This window comes from Dunckerocampus dactyliophorus, chromosome 3 (assembly GCF_027744805.1).
Source record: "Dunckerocampus dactyliophorus isolate RoL2022-P2 chromosome 3, RoL_Ddac_1.1, whole genome shotgun sequence".
Classification (NCBI taxonomy): Eukaryota; Metazoa; Chordata; class Actinopteri; order Syngnathiformes; family Syngnathidae; genus Dunckerocampus; species Dunckerocampus dactyliophorus.
In genome coordinates, this window is record NC_072821.1 from 3,923,950 (window position 1) to 3,942,130 (window position 18,181).

General features: G+C 41.8%; 1 protein-coding gene across 1 annotated transcript in view; it reads left to right on the forward strand.

The window, feature by feature from the left end:
* The window catches only part of fto (FTO alpha-ketoglutarate dependent dioxygenase), a 188,870-nt gene extending 171,063 nt beyond the window's left edge, over positions 1-17,807 (forward strand). Inside the window, exons 10-11 of the mRNA XM_054770762.1 lie at positions 15,457-15,597; positions 16,368-17,807. Coding sequence (XP_054626737.1) covers positions 15,457-15,597; positions 16,368-16,374 — 148 coding nt within the window. The 3' untranslated portion in view covers positions 16,375-17,807. The remainder of the gene's footprint in view (positions 1-15,456; positions 15,598-16,367) is intronic.
* The last annotated feature ends 374 nt before the right edge of the window (positions 17,808-18,181 follow it).

An 18,181-nucleotide genomic window follows, 5' to 3' on the forward strand; every position in this document is an offset into this window, starting at 1 on the left:
TGTTGGCTGTTCGCAGCTTTTTTAAATGTCTGGGCCCTTTAATTACAGTATTTGCTTAACAGGGCCAAACAAAGCTCGCGTTCATGCAGCAGGGGGGCGCTTCAGGTGAATCGCGAGTTCAAAGGCTCGCCGATAGCACGTGCACGGGTTAGCGTTCGGCAACAGCAGGCCGTCGTGTCAACCGGCGGTCGGACCGCGCTTGACATTTCCACAGCGGGTGCAGCCCGGACTGCAAATAAAAAGGTAAAGGTGGAGCAAGTTGACGACTTAATGCCGAGCGTGACTGCGACACTTTGTTTGTCTTCACTCATCGTTTCCAGTAACCTTCACCGAATTCTTTATGTAAACGTTCAGACGTCGAGATAAAACGCCCACGTCGGAATGATTGCAGTCGTTTTCAAACACTGGATAGCAGGGGTGTCCAAACTTTTTCCAGCGAGGGCCACATACTGAAAAGTGAAAGGATGCAAGGACCACTTGATATTTTGGAAAGCAACACATGGAGATAAGCTAAGAAGATACTGGATATGTAGCGCACGAAAAACCTGCATTTCACCTTTGTAATGTGGGGGAAATGCTACGAAAAATGATGTTTTTTCCATAATAATACGAGTTTATTCTTGTAAAATTGGGACTTTTGTTCTTCATTCGATTCCGACTAATATTTAGACTTTATTCCCGTAAAATTGCAGCTGTTTTGTTTTTGTTTCTTGATTTTTTTTCAATTTTCCAACTATTTAATTTCAGCTTTCCTCTTGTAAATTTTCTTCTCGTAATTATGTATGTACTTTATTTATCCCACAGCGGGGAAATTTACTATATACTTAGAACTTTATATCTTTTAAAACAGTATTTTTTCTTTATTTCAACATTGTTAGTAAAATGATATTTTTCCTCATTTCACTTTATTCTCATAAAATTGCAGCTTTTTTCTCATTAGAAAAAAAATGTTTTTCTTAATATTTTGACTTTACTGTGGTGAAATTTCTACTGTTGATTTTTTTTTTGGATATAGTTTTCCAAATATTTCAAATTCTTTTCTTTGCCTGCTATTTTGACTTTATTGCCATGTTATAAATGTCCCCCCTTCTTCCAAAAATAAAAAAACCTTTATTTTTTTCTTGAATATTTCAACTTCATGCTACTAAAATGACATTTTTCCTCGTACTATTACTTTATTCTTGTGAAATTAGGGCTTTTTTTTGTTGCTCTATTAAAACTCTTCTCTTAATATTTGGACTTTTGATGTTCCCATTTTTGCTGCTGTTTTTTTTTTTTTTTTAAGTTTCTTGTTAAATTACATTTTTAGATTGGGTGGCGGGCCGATAAAATCACAGCCACGGGCCGCAAATGCCCCCCGGGCCGCACTTTGGACACCCCTGCTGCATAGCCTGTCATTGCCTCATTGGTGACTGTAGATGCTTTTTACTAGATTTGGAGAATTGTTTTCGTATGTGTTTTTATTTCATTACTAATTATTTTAGACATTTTAAAAACGTCTCCGACGACTTCTCGACCAGTTAAATCATTTAAGGCAGCGCTCCCGAGACCGTCTTTACGCCCCGCACCCCCAGGGCGTTTTGAATGTGCTCTCAGACCCGCTGCAAATTGAATATGTCATTTGAAGGTGGAAAAAGGCAAATTTTCACTGAGTTTAGAGCAACTCATCCGTGCCCGAGCGCGTATCGTGTGCCATGACTTTATGATCAGCGTGACTCGAACCCTCCTGACCTTGTTGCCTATTTTGAGCTCTTCCGGTATCAGCGCAAAACACTAGCAAAAGTAGGAAGTGTTTATTTTTAAACTTTGTTCATTATGTTTTCACAGTCATGATATTACAAAATAAAAAAATACTTAGCATTACTAGGAATCTTTTTTTTAAGTGAAAAAAGTGAAAATAAGTGAAAATATTTTGAGACTACTCCTGATTTTTTTTTTTTACCAAAAAATATGAATTTTATGAGAAGAAAGTAAGAATATTTGGGCAGAAGAACTGCAAATATTCGTGGAAAAAAGATGGAATATTGAGACAATAAAATGGTAATACTCTGAATCAGTGTACTCATATTACAAATACTTAAGAATAGTTCGTTTTTTGTTGTTTTTTATATTATGAGAATAGTTGTTTTTTAAGTTGTAATATTAGGATGGATGGATGGATGGATGGGTGGATGGATGGGTGGGTGGATGGATGGATGGATGGATGGATGGATGGGTGGATGGATGGATGGGTGGGTGGGTGGATGGATGGATGGGTGGGTGGGTGGATGGATGGATGGATGGATGGATGGATGGATGGATGGATGGATGGATGGATGGATGGGTGGATGGGTGGATGGATGGATGGATGGATGGGTGGATGGATGGATGGGTGGGTGGGTGGATGGATGGATGGGTGGGTGGATGGATGGATGGATGGATGGATGGATGGATGGATGGATGGATGGGTGGATGGATGGGTGGATGGATGGATGGGTGGGTGGGTGGGTGGGTGGGTCGGTGGATGGATGGATGGATGGATGGATGGATGGGTGGGTGGGTGGGTGGGTGGATGGATGGATGGATGGATGGGTGGGTGGGTGGGTGGATGGATGGATGGATGGATGGATGGGTGGGTGGGTGGATGGATGGATGGATGGATGGATGGATGGATGGATGGATGGATGGATGGATGGATGGATGGGTGGGTGGGTGGATGGTGCCAGGCAAGTTTACTTACTCGAGCACGATGGATGTACGCCAGGCTCGGACTCGCCAAATCACGCATTGGTTTGATTGTGAAGCGCGGGTGAGCCTGATGTAAATATCTGGACGATGACTTCAAGTCTTTGCCCGATATTTGGTGTCTTTTGAGTGTTTTTTAAAGCGTCTCCAACAGCAATGCTCGTCACAGTCATCTCTCTGCTTTTACCTGCAGGCACATTTCCACAGCTTCCCCGCGGTGAACAACCACCTTAGTGCCTCGGTTCAAGCCACATATTTGTGCAACACGATATCTTTCAAGTGCAACAGTTAAAAGCTTCTTTACACAAAGGTGTCATAACTTATCAGCACGTCCCCTGCAGCCAACCTGCCACTTGAAGTCACAAAGAACCGCCGCGATATAAATAGTCGGGCCAGTTTGGGCCTCGCTGCCGTTGGTGCCCACGTTCACTCCAGCGTATCACGTGACCGGGGGGCGTCCGATGTGTCATCCAGTCGCGGGAGCCGTATTGCTGTCTCATCCATCACTGCCATGAAAGATGCCCGCAAGGCATTGACGGCGGGGGGGGAAGAGTTCACCGTGATCGTTTTACAAGAATGCTCCCATAGCAACAACACAAACAGAAACACGAGCGACACGGACATACTGTAGCTGTGTGAGCTACGGTGCTAACATTACAGTTACATTTTAGCAGCAACATCATGCTAGGTTAGCCTTTTTGCTGAAGAAAAACAAAAGGATCAAATTTCCAGCTCCCATGTTTGTATCTGACTTATGGCAAGCTAGTAGGCTGTATTTTAAGATGTGTAGTGAAGCCTGATTTTTTTTTTTTTTTTTTTTGGCAAAGCTGTCCTCCATGACTGGGTGGGTGTATACATGGGGTGGGCTCATCTAGGTCGGCACGGATCAGGCGCAGGATCATGTCCATGAGGAAGAAAGCCCCTCTAGGGACACCTGTTACTGTTAAAATCTCATTAAAAACTCACTTTTGTTCAAATGTTAATTAAATGACTAAAATTTCTAATCATTACACGCCAGTAACACATTTTTAGCACATTTTCATGATAGTTCAAGTATGTTTTATGTTTAGTTAAATGAACAAACATGTCTAATAATTACATGCCAGTAATATATTTTTAGATTTGTAACACATTTTCATGATAGTTCATGTATTTTTTTATGAAATGAAAAAGCATGTATAATTTATATTTTTAGATTTTTACCACATTTTTAAAAGTATTGTGTGTATTTTTTTTTATTTTTAACTAAATGAAAAAACATGTATAATAATTAGATGCCAGTGATGTATTTTGATATTTTTCACACATTTTCATTATATTTCATGTATTTTTTAAATTTTGATTAAGATGAAGCATGTATAATAATTAAATGCCACTTATATATTCTTAGATTTTTGACACATTTTCATGATATCGCATGTATTTTTTATTTTTAGTGAAATGAAAAAACATGTATAATAATTAGATGCCAGTGATGTACAGTATTTTGATATTTTTAACACATTTTTATTATATTTCATGTTTTTATTTATGTCTCATTCAATGAAAAATGTGAAACCTTTACATGCTAGTTATATATTTTAACACATTTTCATTATATTCCATGTATTTTTTGTATTTTAATGAAAAAGAAGCATGTATAATAATTAGATGCCCGTAATATATTCTTAGATTTTTGACACATGTTCTTTATATTTCGCATGTATTTTTTATTTTTAGTGAAATGAAAAAACATGCATAAGAATTCCATGTCAGTAATATATTTTTGATATGTTTAACACATTTTCCTTATTTTTTTTATTCAGTTGTAGTTTTTATTTTTGCATGAAACACAGCACATGTTCTTGCATTTTCTTAAATCCATTTGTATGTTGACATTGTAGCAAAACTAAGAAGTCATTAAAAACCTGCAGAGGACAGGATAACGAACATGGGAAATATGTTTGTGTGCATGTTTTGTCCGGTAGTCTTTTATGACAACGTTTTGTCCTTAAGGTGCGATTGGATGCGACTTTTTAAGTAAATGTTTGTTTTCCCCCACACTCTCCTGGTCCCTGAAGGCAGCAACTGAGCTTGGCACAGGTGGCTAAAAGACCTAATCGGTCTTTCCCTTGTCGCTCTCCATGCAGACCCTCAGGGGGTTGGAAGACTAAACGGCCAGGAAGCGTCCTCTCCGTCCTCTCCAGCCTCTTCTTTTTTTTTCACTGGAAGTTGATTGCATTGCAGCAAAGTTGTCTGCTCGTCAATTTTGAGGCGGTGTTGACATTCCCTCTCGTGGGCCGAGGAAGAGCGGAGCAGGCCGGGGTGTGTGGTAATTTGCTACGCTGTTAAGCACCTAATGGACGTCCACCTGGTTTTTTGGAGTAGCAGCAGAGAGGGGCTTCACCTCCTTTGCACTTTCAGACTGCTGTGGTGTTTTACGACCCCCAATTATGGGAGGGGAGGGGTATTTAGAGGCTACCTGCGTTTGCACGTGGGATTAGTGCTGGCTCGCAGCGACCGGGCCACATCAAACACGTCCGGGTGTGAAGGGAAGGTACAAGAATCCTTGCTTGTGTGCGCCAACCTACTTGAGAAAACGCAGGTCACCACATTTCCAAATGGCATCTGATGCCTGTAATGAGCCCGATTTGTTTCATGTGCTTTACCCTCACAGGGCTGCACTACCTCCTTACAAAACAGCACCGCTCTCCTCTCATATAGAGGATCTTTGACTGGCAGTTTTGCAGTCTGTCCTTAAAAACAGCAGAGCTCTCCTGTTATCTGTGAAGATCTTTGATTAGCGTTATTACAGTAAAACAGCAGAGCACTCCTGTGTTTAGAGGATCTTTGACTGCCGTGTTTGCAGTAGGTCCTTAAAAACAGCAAAGCTCTCTCGTCATATGGAGAATCTCTGGCTAGCGGTTTTGCAGTAGGTCCTTAAAAAGACCAGAGCTCCACTGTCAGATGATCGTTAGCGTTTTTGCAGTCTGTGCTTAACAACAGCAGACCTCCCCTGTCATATAGAGGATCTTCGACTACGGTTTTGGTGTCGGTCCTTAAAAATAGCAGAGCTTTTGAGGATCTTTGATCAGCACCTTTGCAGGAGAGTAGGTCCTTAAAGACCGCTGAACACTCCTTGAATATAGAGGATCTTTGATAAGCTTTTGCAGTAAAACAGCAGAGCACTCCTATCATGTAGAGCACAGGTGTCAAACACAAGGACCGGGGGCCAGATGTGGCCCCCCACATCATTTTATGCGGCCCGTGAAACCCTTGGAATAATGCATGTCAATAATGCACTTCACCTTTGTCCTTTTTAATGTATTTGATCTGTCATTTTGACAGAAAAATTGCACTCCATGCGGTTCTTCTAAACGTCAGTGTTATCTAATCATGCTGCAAGACATGCCAAGCATTTTTCAAAAACAAGTACTTGAACGTCTGCTTGTCACCATGACATCCTCACTTCACTAATTTGTTAGTAAAAATTTAATAATCTAATGCACGGGCAACTGCAATAATATTATGAGGTTATATTCATATTTAGATTCATAAAAACTGACAGTTACGAGTGGCCCTCTGAGGGCCGCCGTAACTGCGATGTGGCCCTCAATGATAATGAGTTTGACACCCCTGATATAGAGGATCTATGACTGGTGTTTTTGCAGCAGGTTCTTAAAAACAGCAGAGCTTTCCTGTCATTTTGAGGATCTTTGATGTGCGCCTTTGCAGTAGGTCCTTAAAAACAGCAGAACACTCCTGTCATACAGAGGATCTTCGACAGGCATTTTTGCAGTAAAACAGTAGCGTACTCCTGTCTAAGAGGGGATCTTAGTGGTTTTGCAGTCGGTCCTTAAAAACAGCAGAACACTCTTATCATACAAAGGGTATTTGACTGGTGTGTTTTGTAGTAGGTCCCCAAAAATAGCAGTGCATATTTTATCATAAAGAGGATCTTTAACTAGTGGTTTTGCAGTCGATCTTTCAGAAAGGCAGCGCTCTGCTCTTACACTGTGTATGATCTTTGACTAGTGTTTTTGCAGTCAGGCCTTAAAAACGGCAGAGCTCTTCTGTCATATAGAGGATCTCCGACAGGCGTTTTTGCAGTAAAACAGTAGAGCACTCCTGTCCTATAGAAGTAGCGTTTTTGCAGTCGGTCCTTCAAAACAGCAGAACACTCATAAAGAGGGTCTGTGACCAGAACTTTTCAGGGAAGTCCTTAAAAACAGCACAGCTCCTTTGATATAGAGCCTCTTTGAGTCGTGTTTTTTTAGATAGCTTGTAAACGACTTCCTGCAGAGTGTAATGCACTAAAATGGGCATCACCGGTCTCTAAGGTGCTGAGCTTCCAGTGTGATCGCCCAGCAGCATCCACGTCCACTGTGCATATTTGTGTGTGTGTGTGTGTGTGTGTGTGTGTGTGTGTGTGTGTGTGTGTGTGTCCTTTGCTCAAGCCCTGATTAAAGGCAACGAAGTGCATCAGATGTTAGTTTTATTAGGCCAGGCTTTCTAATGGGGGTCAAAATGAAAGGAACACATGTCATACATATGATGACAGCGCGCCCCCCCCACCCCGTCTTTCTTTCCGTGCCCACCTCAAACATTCGTAAACTTGTCCACTCAGCGTCTGTCAGCACAAACAATGCCAGTCTGCTTTAACGTAAGGCCACGCCCACGCTGGCTCATGGGTGGATGGATGGATGAACTAATACATGAGTGTGGCTATACCCGGTAAATGTATGAACATGTTACTGGATGAACGGGTGAGACAGGCTAAGGGGCGGGGCCTCCACCTAGGACAGCCCCCCAGCTGAGTGATCCATACTTGTGTCCTGGGTGGTGTAGTTTGATCTTTTAGCTTTCACACCTCGCAGGTGATGCCTTGTTGTCAGTGCGTCACTTCGTTGTTGCCCTCCGCTTGACATGGCTCACGTTTCACTGCAGCGCTGAAAGATGTGCATGCAGCTAAATGCTACCTGTCAGTCTAACTGCAGGACAAACAAAGACAGATGTGTACTTTCACAACATATAAAAGTACATGCGGTGCATTTGACTCTGCCTCGTCGGGCCCGGGTGTTGCGTGCTTTACCTCCAGGGTCGGCTCGATTGACGAGAAACGTGTCGGCTTTTTTCAGGACTTGTCTGATTGCATTCTCAGCAGTCGGAGCGCAGGGGCTGCCAAGCCATAAAAAGTCGCACCTGCACAGGATAGCGAGTGAGCCAGCTTGTGTCTTTCTGTCACATAGAGGATCTTTGACTAGCATTTTCTGGCATGTCCCCAAAAAGCACAGAGCGCTTCTGTCAAAGAGAGGATCTTTGACAAGCGTTTTTATTTATTTTTTTTATTTTTGCAATAGGGCCTCAAAAATAGAAGCATGCTCCTGTAAGATAGAGGATCTTTGACAAGCATTTTTTTGCAAGTCCTCCAAAGCAGCAGAGTGCTCCTGTCATATGGAGGATCTTTGACTAGCTTGTTAATTTATTTATTTTTTCTTTTTGCAGTAGTTCCTCAAAAATAGAAGCGTGATCCTGTCATATAGAGGATCTTTGACTAGCTTGTTAATTTATTTTTTTATTTTTGCAGTAGTTCCTCAAAAATAGAAGCATGCTCCTGTCAGATAGAGGATCTTTGACAAGCATTTTTTTTGGCAAGTCCTCAAAAACAGCAGAGTGCTCCTGTCATATGGAGGATCTTTGACTAGCTTGTTAATTATTTTTTTTTTATTTTTGCAGTAGTTCCTCAAAAATAGAAGTGTGCTCCTGTCATATAGAGGATCTTTGACAAGCGTTTTTATTTATTTTTTTTTATTTATTTTTGCAGTAGTTCCTCAAAAATAAAAGCATGCTCCTGTCAGATAGAGGATCTTTGACAACCATTTTTTTGGCAAGTCCTCAAAAACAGCAGAGTGCTCCTGTCATACAGAGGATCTTTGACATGCATTTTTTTGTCAAGTGCTCAAAAACAGCAGCGTGCTCCTGTCATATAGAGGATCTTTGACTAGCATTTTATTTTTGCAGTAGTTCATCAAAAATGGAAGAGTGTTCCTGTCATACAGAGGATCTTTAACTATGCCCCTGTTGCATAAAAGAGCTTTGACTTGTGGTTTTGCGGTTAAACGAGTGCTTATGTCATATAAAGTACCTTTGACTCGTTTTTTGCAGTAGTTCCTTAAAAACAGCAGATTGTTCCGGTACATAGAGAGGATCTTTGAATTGCCTTGTTGTGTTTTCAGTGGGTCCTTAAAAACAGCAAAGCTCACGTGTCATATAAAGGATCTTGGGATACTTTCCTGTCATGAAAATGTTTTTGCAGCAGGTCCTCAAAAAAGCAGCACACTTCTGTTTATAGAGGATCTTTGACTAGCTATTGTGCAGCAGGTTCTTAAAAGAGCAGAGTGCTGCTGGCACATAAAGGATCTTTGACTTGCGTGTTTGCAGTAGGTCATTAAAAACAGCAGAGCTCTCAAGTCATAGAGGATCTTGGACTCATGTTTTTGCAGCAGGTCCTTCACCTGGCGTTTCCTGGTCCAGCAAGCTTCCAAAGGCCCTCCTGCTTCCCGTAATGCATTCGGCGTTGTCTCTCTTTTTCACCGGCCCTGACAAAAATGGTGCATTTATCAGTGTAATTACGCCGGTCGGAAGCACTGATGTTGTCTATTAGGTGGATTTCCATCCTGTTAAGAGCTGTGGGGCATTTAATGTATGCCCCTCCCTCCTGCTGGAGTGGGCCGGAGATTGAGTGGGCCGACGACTTGGGCGGCGGCGGCGGCGGCGGCGGCGGCGGCGGCGGCGGCGGCGGCGGCGGCGGCTGTAGTATCGCCTTCCACTTTGGTAACAAGCCTTTAGGAGGAAGACTAAGCGATGTAACTGTGTGAAAGTGGGGTTAATCATTTTATTTACTTGTTTCTCCCTCTCCTCGCCTGCCTGTATCATATCTCTCGCCCCCTCACGCTTAACCAAGTGATAGAGGCCAGAGAGTGTAGCTTGGTGGGGGGGGTTGAAAAATCGATGAGGAGCGCATTACAGTAAAACGTATTGATTAGGAGACCTGCGAGGCAGCCATGGTCGCAGAGATGGTGGAATGATGCAATGCTTAAAGGAATTTATCCTTTGACTTTTACATTAACCTTTTATTGACTGCTTTGCCTGTCCATAATTAACACTCACTTTAGCTAAAGTGGTTAGTTTGAGCGCAAAGGGTGGTGGAGGCAGGGGTGGAGGGGGGTGGGGCGGGCGATCCGGAGCCCCTTATTGCAAAAGGCTTGCACGGCACCCACCCCAGCCTCGGTTCAAGAGGGTGAGAGAAGGCCTCGGTGGAATAGAGGCGATAGAATCCCACATAGCTTTCACATTAGCATACCATTTGAGCTAGGCTATAGGGTTTCAGGGCAAATTGAAATGAGTGATTGTATTGCCAATCTCTCTCGACTGAGCGCCAGATGGGATAGTTAGGTCCATATCTGTCTGGGGGGGTTAATCCATCGCAACGGAGTGGACTCACAAGCGCACTTACCTCCCTCGTCTTTGACCTTAGCTCGAGGAGTCTTTTTGGGGTGTTTGTAGATTCCCCAGGGAGCTTAAAGGCACCTCGCTTGATATTGACTTTTTGTTTGGTTCCATTTTAGCCACTACCACCAGTAGGACTACATTATCTCTGATAGTCTTCCAGTATTGATATCGTCTGTACAATCTCTGCTTCAAGCCGCAGCCTTCTATTTGCAAGATCCCATGTCGGATAAATGCACTCCGAGGTGGCTGCTCGGAATACTGAAGCCAGGGGTGTGCAACGGCTGGCCCGGGGACCATTTGAGGCCCACAGCATATGCCGCCACTTCAGTTCAGCACAGACTGCATTGGAATATTACAAGAGAGAACTGGGGTCACACAGAAAGCAGGACAAAATAAAAATAGCCCAAGACTACCTGTGCGTCTTACAGTATAGCTAGTTAGTATACTTTCTGGTTATTTTTGTGCACCCGTGATGTGTGCCGCTTTGAGGTTTTGATTATGCATACAAAAGCCCTCAAAAAGGCGATTTAGTTTCAGAAATACAACTGACGCTGACAGTAGTGATGTGCGGCTCGATACTAAAATGTCGATACTTCCAATACCAGCTCTTCATGCTGCAAAATTGATACTCAAATCAAAATATCAATACTTTTGATACTTCAGCCATTTGAGGTCATGTTTGTTTGAAACGTTGGCCTGTTGAAATGACGAACGATCGTAAACGGAGCCATGTGTGAATTGTGAATAACGTTTTCATTCTTAGCGTAGTTCTTTTTTCTTTTTTTGTTGTTGAAAATACTATTTTCCCATATTTCATATTATTTTGTCCTGTGGTTTGTGTCTTGTTGTATATTAGCTTGGCTGTGTTGTAAATCGGCCCGCGACCGCAGTATACTTCAGGGTTTCAAGTAAATAAATAAATGACTTTAATTAATTATTAAATGCAACGTTCCCTTGCTACATCGCGGTTGTGTCCTTGTGGTCTCTTAGAACGACCTATCGGTGCTCTGTTGCATGTGTCTGTTATTGTATTTACTACAGCTACCAGTAGAGGGTGTTGTATACTTGTATAGTTGAAGACATGTCCAAGCTGTCCCGTTTGTCTCAGTAAATATAGACCCACACCGGTCCTGACTGGCTAAGGGAGACCCCACCCATCATGTTCTGCGTTCTGATTGGCTTTAGACCATTGTCAATCAATCTCCTTCGTGCAGGACTGTCTGTTTCCTGCTGTATGATCATACAAGTTGAATGAAGGCAGAAGTTACGCGGCTGTCGGGTGCCTGGGATACTGTAAATGAATCTTTGGTTTATGGATCACGCCGAGAAGGAATATGTGCTAACAACGATACAAAAACTCTACATCCTAACGGCGCCAGGACAAGCCACAATTTCACTTAATTTCTTGTGTCCAATGTTGTAAGTTGATCATTAAAATTCAAATGAAATTTTAACTTTGACAGTGTTGAAACAAGAGAGAAGTGTGATAAAATGTTATTGCTTGTCTGAGAAAAGTGTATCAAGTGTATGGTGATGGGTTTAACAGCCTTAAAACATATATAATCATATATAATCAAAATAATATAGTAGAATCAAAGCCGTCCCTGGCAAAACTTAAGTCGTCCAACTGAAAAGGCATGAAGCGCCAACCCCACCTCACGCTGGGTGACTTCACACTGATGTCAGCAGATTGTCCGCCTCCTCTTCCTCTCGGCCTCCTGTGAAGTGGCGCTTCCTTTAATTCGCAGCCTAAATAAATGATGAGAACATTTAAACACGCGGCTCGTTGCGAAGCCCCCCCAAGGTCGCCTAATCGTATTATTTATGAAGTGATGTGCTACATAATGGTACTTAGCGCGTGTTAACAGATGCTATTATCAGGCCGCCCATCCACAGCACCCAAGATATATTAGAGCGGCGGGTGTTAATGCCGTTCTCTCTCTAAAGGGCTAACCGCACCAAAACGCAGCACTTAGGGCCAAGAGCCAGTGGAACATTAAGTGGCCTCACGTTCAAATACATAACCGCAGATTGTGGCGCGCTAACATCACTTCACCTCATTTATAACCCACACCCTTTGTCGCTGTCGTCGCCATCCCGGTATCCCAGTCTGCCTCAAAAACCGACACTTTGCATGCAAATATCGTAACCCTTGAGAACATCTCTTTTTTGGAAAAATGTGACGACAATGTGACAAAAGCAACACTGTCCTGGCTGTTCAGTACAATATGGATACAATAATAATAATAATAATAATAATAATATTTTATTGTAATTTTATGTCATTCACTTATGCTGCAATTAACTCTTTCCGTCCACTTTTATTGTAGTGTTTTATATTTTACAGGACTGTCAAAAATAGCGCGTTAACGGCGGTGACTAATTTCATGAATGCGTACGCCTCATGGCAAGCCGCATCTCACATCACATGAGAGTCACACAGACTCTGACGCTCTTTTATAACGTTAACCTAACCTGAACACATCCACAGCGGTGCAACTCCAGCAACATATGCGGTACGTATTTCCAACTCACAAACGCGTCTTTTGTCCCCTCGTTGTCGGAACAAGCGCGAGATGCATTCAGGGACACTCCGAACGTCACAAGAACTTAATAGTTATAGTTGTTATAGTTATAGATGTTTATGTTTTACTTGGCACACTCAAGTGAGATTAACTTTTTTTTTTTAATAAGTTTGTTCCACTTATTTATTTTAGAGTTGAGAGTGCTTTTGGATTTTACGGTGTGGCTGCACCCCTGCTATTGGCTAGATGATCTAAAAAAGGAACCATGGAATGTAGGGTTGTCAATTGATTAAAAAAAATGTATCCAATTAATCACAGTTTACAAATTAATTAATCACGATTAATCACCATTTGCAACTATGTGTGAAATATGCCCTTTTTATTGTATTTTTCTAACAATAAGATAAATAACAGGACACCATTTTATATATTTGCAGCGATTAACAGCTCCAAACTGAACTGGAACGCTTCTCCAAGACGCTACACTGCACACAGGCATCGCCAAAGGCTGCAATAGTACTAGCCCGGGGGCCTGCAACCCACGGCTTCAGAGCCGCATGTGGCTCGTTTATCCTTCTGTTGTGGCGCCGGCTGATTTATGCGTCTGTGTAGTCACTACTGATCAGTCATGAGCCTTCCAAAGTTGTGCGTCTGAGTAGAGCGTGTGCCGCGCTAGGGTCTGTGTTTTTTTGGTAAGTCAATTCGGTGAGAAACCATGATGCTGGTCAGCTACTGTATTTAGCTTGTTAGCTTCCTTTGTCGCTAATGAACTAAACACAACTGAAGTGACATGGAAAGTGGTCCTGGAACTAATCGATGTGTTACAACACTTATATTGCGAATGTTCATGCGAAATTGGTGGGGAGTCCTTAAAGCTTAAAAAACATGACTAATTGCCAGGTGGCCACCGAAAAGGAACTAGGTAATACGTTTAAGAAAATTGTATATGTGGCGTTACGTGCAATTTAGCAATTTAATGGGTTTAAATTTGGTGGAAACAGGCCCAAATGGCTGTTTTGATGCTAAAGGTTGCTGACCCCCGTAGTAGCCAGAGGTGATCGGCGTGAAAGGCATTTTTCGGCGTGCTTTTCCATGGAAAATCCGATCTGTTCGATGGGCGTATCCCTACCTAAAACATTACTTAGGATGACAGTTTAACACTGGAACAGATCATTTCTCTTTGAATGAAATCATGTCAAAATCCAGTGTTCAAAGAACATATTGCATTGGATTTTCAAGGTTCCACTGTACAATATCCATCCTGTTACACGCGCCACATCCTCTTCCACCCCCGGGGGTCAAAGGTGGCTCTCATCTGCCAAGAGGCAGCAGGGGTTGAGGCAGATTTAAGATTTACACTGACAAGTGGAGAGCAGCACAGTAAATATTTACACTGCTCTGACAAAAGATGTGACCCGGGCCTGCTGGGGCCCTCTAACGCTGTCACATTTACACTTAACCCTCCATTATCCATCATAGGATAAACTAGGCTGCGTTTCCATGGCGATGGCAGCACTCACGCCTTGTGTGTCATCATATTACTGCAGCCTCCTTCAGCCATTTATTAGATGCTGACTGGCCACTTTCTCCCCTCTCTCACTTTATTAGAACAGTAATAACAAAATCCATAAAATGCAGCAAAATAAAATCATCTTTAACAATATAACATATCACACTTTTTATGAAGCCCTTACACACACACACACACACACACCCCCCCACACACACACACACACGCATTTCACAGGCACACTTCTACACCCTTGAGGGTCTAATTGTTGTCCGCAGTGTTATTAGAAGTCATAAAACGAAGAGGAAACAAACGGGACGACTCCTTCCTGCTTAAATGTGGGGCACGTTTAGTGATAACACACAAACACACGTCACTGCCGAAATGCAGAGTAGACACACTTTGAGGACACTTGAACCTCCATCAAGCAGAAATAATCAAATCAGAACATTTGGTGCTCCTGTTTTTTTTTGTTAATGGGAATTTATATTTAACGAAACTGAACAGTACAGAAATTAACTAACAAAATGGATTCGTAACATTAATTATTATTTATATGATTAATATTAATGTTATGTTATTATTTTTATGTATTTTACCTTATTATTATTATTATTATTATTACCAGGCATTAAATGGATCAATAAACAGAAGAAACGAGGGTGGTCTAATCCTTTTTTCCGTGCCTGTATGCTGTATTTGTCTATGCTACAGTTGAATAAATGACCACAAATGTCAATTTAATCACCATAAATTCCAGTTTATTCTAATTTATTGACATTTAATCCAATGGAAAGAGACTAACCTCCCCAGCTAAACATGGCAAACCAAATAATACATCGAATATCCAAGATATACAGTATGTATTGTATATTGTATACTGTACAGCATATATGTTTGTCTAATGACCTCACTGTCCACTTTATACATGTTAATTCCCACATACAGTGCATTTTATAATGGAAGGTGTCCAATTCACATATTTAGAGAATAATTCTTGAATTACCCAGAAAAAGTTTCCAAATCTGAAGTGCTGTACTCTATTTAGACTCATATTCCTTCGCATAGTTTGTTTATTCTGGCAGGATATGTGACTGTCAGCTGTCTGACAAGTCATAACGCTGTAGGACTGTCCAGCAGTTGTTGTTTGCTTTTAACGAGAGGGAGTTAACGGGTGCGTTTGTTTCCTGCGTCCTGTCGCCTCAGGTGCCACTCCAGCCTGGCCCAGACGTTGCCCCCCGAGGAGGCCCCGGTGGACCGGCCCTTCTGGGGCGTGGACGACCCCGACATGCCGCTGCCCTTTGATCTGGCTGACATCATCAACAGAGTGGAGTCGCTGCTGTGGAGGCGAGTACAGAATAGCTTCCATTGGAAGAAGCTTGTTTGTTTCATAGTCACGCTGTTTGCAGCTTTATATATTGTGATCATTACATCCAAATCTTTCATGAAGTCAATGTTTACAGATGAGTTGTATCTATTTTTATTTTTTCAGATAACATAGTCATTGCAAGGAAACATCATAAACTTTAATATTAGAAATTGTAAATTGTAAAAATAATTAATTATCTTAAGCATTATAATTGCATTTCATTTGTTAATATAAAGTATATACTATTATTATTAATATTAGAACTATCAATTATTTTTTTTTGTACTAGTAGCAGTATAAATATCTCAGTCAGTCATGAAGAATCCATGTGTCCCAATACTTTCAGTCATTTTTGTGTACAGTGGAACCTCTAAGGTTGACAAGAAAAATAATGTGTTCCAAGGTCAAACTGCAGCAAACTTCATTAACTCATTCAATCCCAGCCATTTTTCAAAAGACAACCCCTTAAGTGCCGATCATTTTAGACAATTTTGACTGATTTTTCAAGGCACACAGAATATTGTGTTCTGTGGCATGGAACCTTCTGCACAATGCACTCCTCCATGCTCTCCCACTTCCTCCTTGCTGTCGAGTGTGTATTTACATGCAAAAGATCCCTTTTTTTCATCTTTATGGAAAATTGGATTTTGGAGGTTCCACTGTACGACCAAATCCAACATCTACCTCTGGTTAAGTCCTCTTGTGGCATTTAACAGGATGCATTTTGGTGGTGTATCTCTTTAAACAGGATGTAGACGACCCATGTGAAGGACATCAAAGAATGCGACAAAAAAACACACCAGCTTTTCCGAACGACCCCGACGAGAGGCGACGGGGGAAGCATTGCCGACGACAAATCCGAGAAGAATTTTTGATCGGTTCATCTCCATCTCGACAGATCGACCCCCTCCTAAACAGGCCACAATATAACACCCCCGATAGCGCTTTAGTGACATGCTAACAACGCCAGCTTAGCATCAAGCTACCAGTGTAAGCACATTTCAGTGTGTAGCTATTTATTATTGTCATCATTAATCTCATATAACCTAGCTTTGATCTCGTCAGTATCCACACTATATGCTTTCGATACGTCGTCACAGTGTTATCGCAAAAACAGGACACTCCTCATCCGTGTGGCGCGATTGTTCCGAGACTGACCAAAGAAGGAATCCAGTGAAGAAGCTTGGAATGTAAAGGGGAAGTTCAGACCACTGAAAGTGTATTTCGGTAAGAGTCAGACCAAAGAAGGAATCCAGTAGTTCCATTGGTGAGGACAAGCCTGCAAGACAGTCGGTTGTTTTTGGAGACCCGCACATCACCATGCTCTGAAAAACAAAAACATTTAAGGATTTTGGGTGGGTGACATCTCGTCATGTTCTAGTCAGCACTCTACCAGTCACAACTGTCATGTCTTAAATCTTTTTCTTAAGGTCAAAGCGAGATTTCTAATGATTTTCGATGACATCCGTCTCACCCATTCCCGGGCAAGATCTACTATTGATTTTGAATAGGATTTAACACCAGACAGCCACGGAAGCTGAAGAAGGCAAATAAGTGCATGCGTTCTAGTCAGCGCTCTACCAGTCACGATTGTCATCTTTTTATTCAACGTCAAAGCGAGAACTCTAACCTTTCCCGGGCGAGATCTACTAATGATTTTGAATAGGACTTAACACAAGGCAGCCAGGAAAGCCAAATGCATCGAGTTCTAGTCAGCACTCTGCCAGACGCAATTGTCATATCTTAAACCTTCGTATTAGAGTCCAAAGCACAATGAACTGTAATGATTTTGTCTACTACTACTATCTGCTATTGATTTTGAATAGGATCTAACATAAGTCAAAAAAAAAGGCTGAAGGCAGAAGTTAAATAAGGACAGCTCCTCTCCCCCACGTCTGGTTTCTTTATAGATCCTGATAAAATAGAGATGTTGTCATTTTAAACGAAAAAAATCCTGATTGCACTCCTGTTTTGATTTGTTTCTTCTGAAGTTTTTGTTGTTGTTGTTGTTGCTGCCAAACACTGTTCTTCTTCTCCTTCTTCTTCTTCTTCTTCTCGCTTCCTCTTTCGCTGTTGTTGTCACGAGAGTTTTGTTTGTAGATCGGCACTTAGCGCATCACTCTGTGCTCTCCCTTCCTTCGCCACAGCTTTGTCCGGAATGGCAGAAAATAAAATTAAACAGTGTTTTATCCCAGCTAGACGTGTCTCTCTGCTCTGTTACGCCCAAGCAGTCAATATCGGCTTCTAGTCAGCGCTCTAGCCGTCGCAACACTGAACTGATCGTCAAGCTGGCTGAGGTAAGTGAGCTCAACAGTCACAATAAAATGTCTTCCTCGTTAGTTGTCGTTCTTTATAAATAATGATTTGACCTATTTTCTTGTACCAGAGCAAGATCCCCATTGATTTTGACATCTGATCCAAGATGGCCAAAGTCACAAAGTTTTCCAGGAAAAACCTCGACCAGTCACAATTTTAAACCCTTGCAAATGTTTACTATTTTTGGCATTTTTATCCATCAAAGAAAAGATTCTGTTGATAAGAGAGTTTGACCCAAGGTAGAAA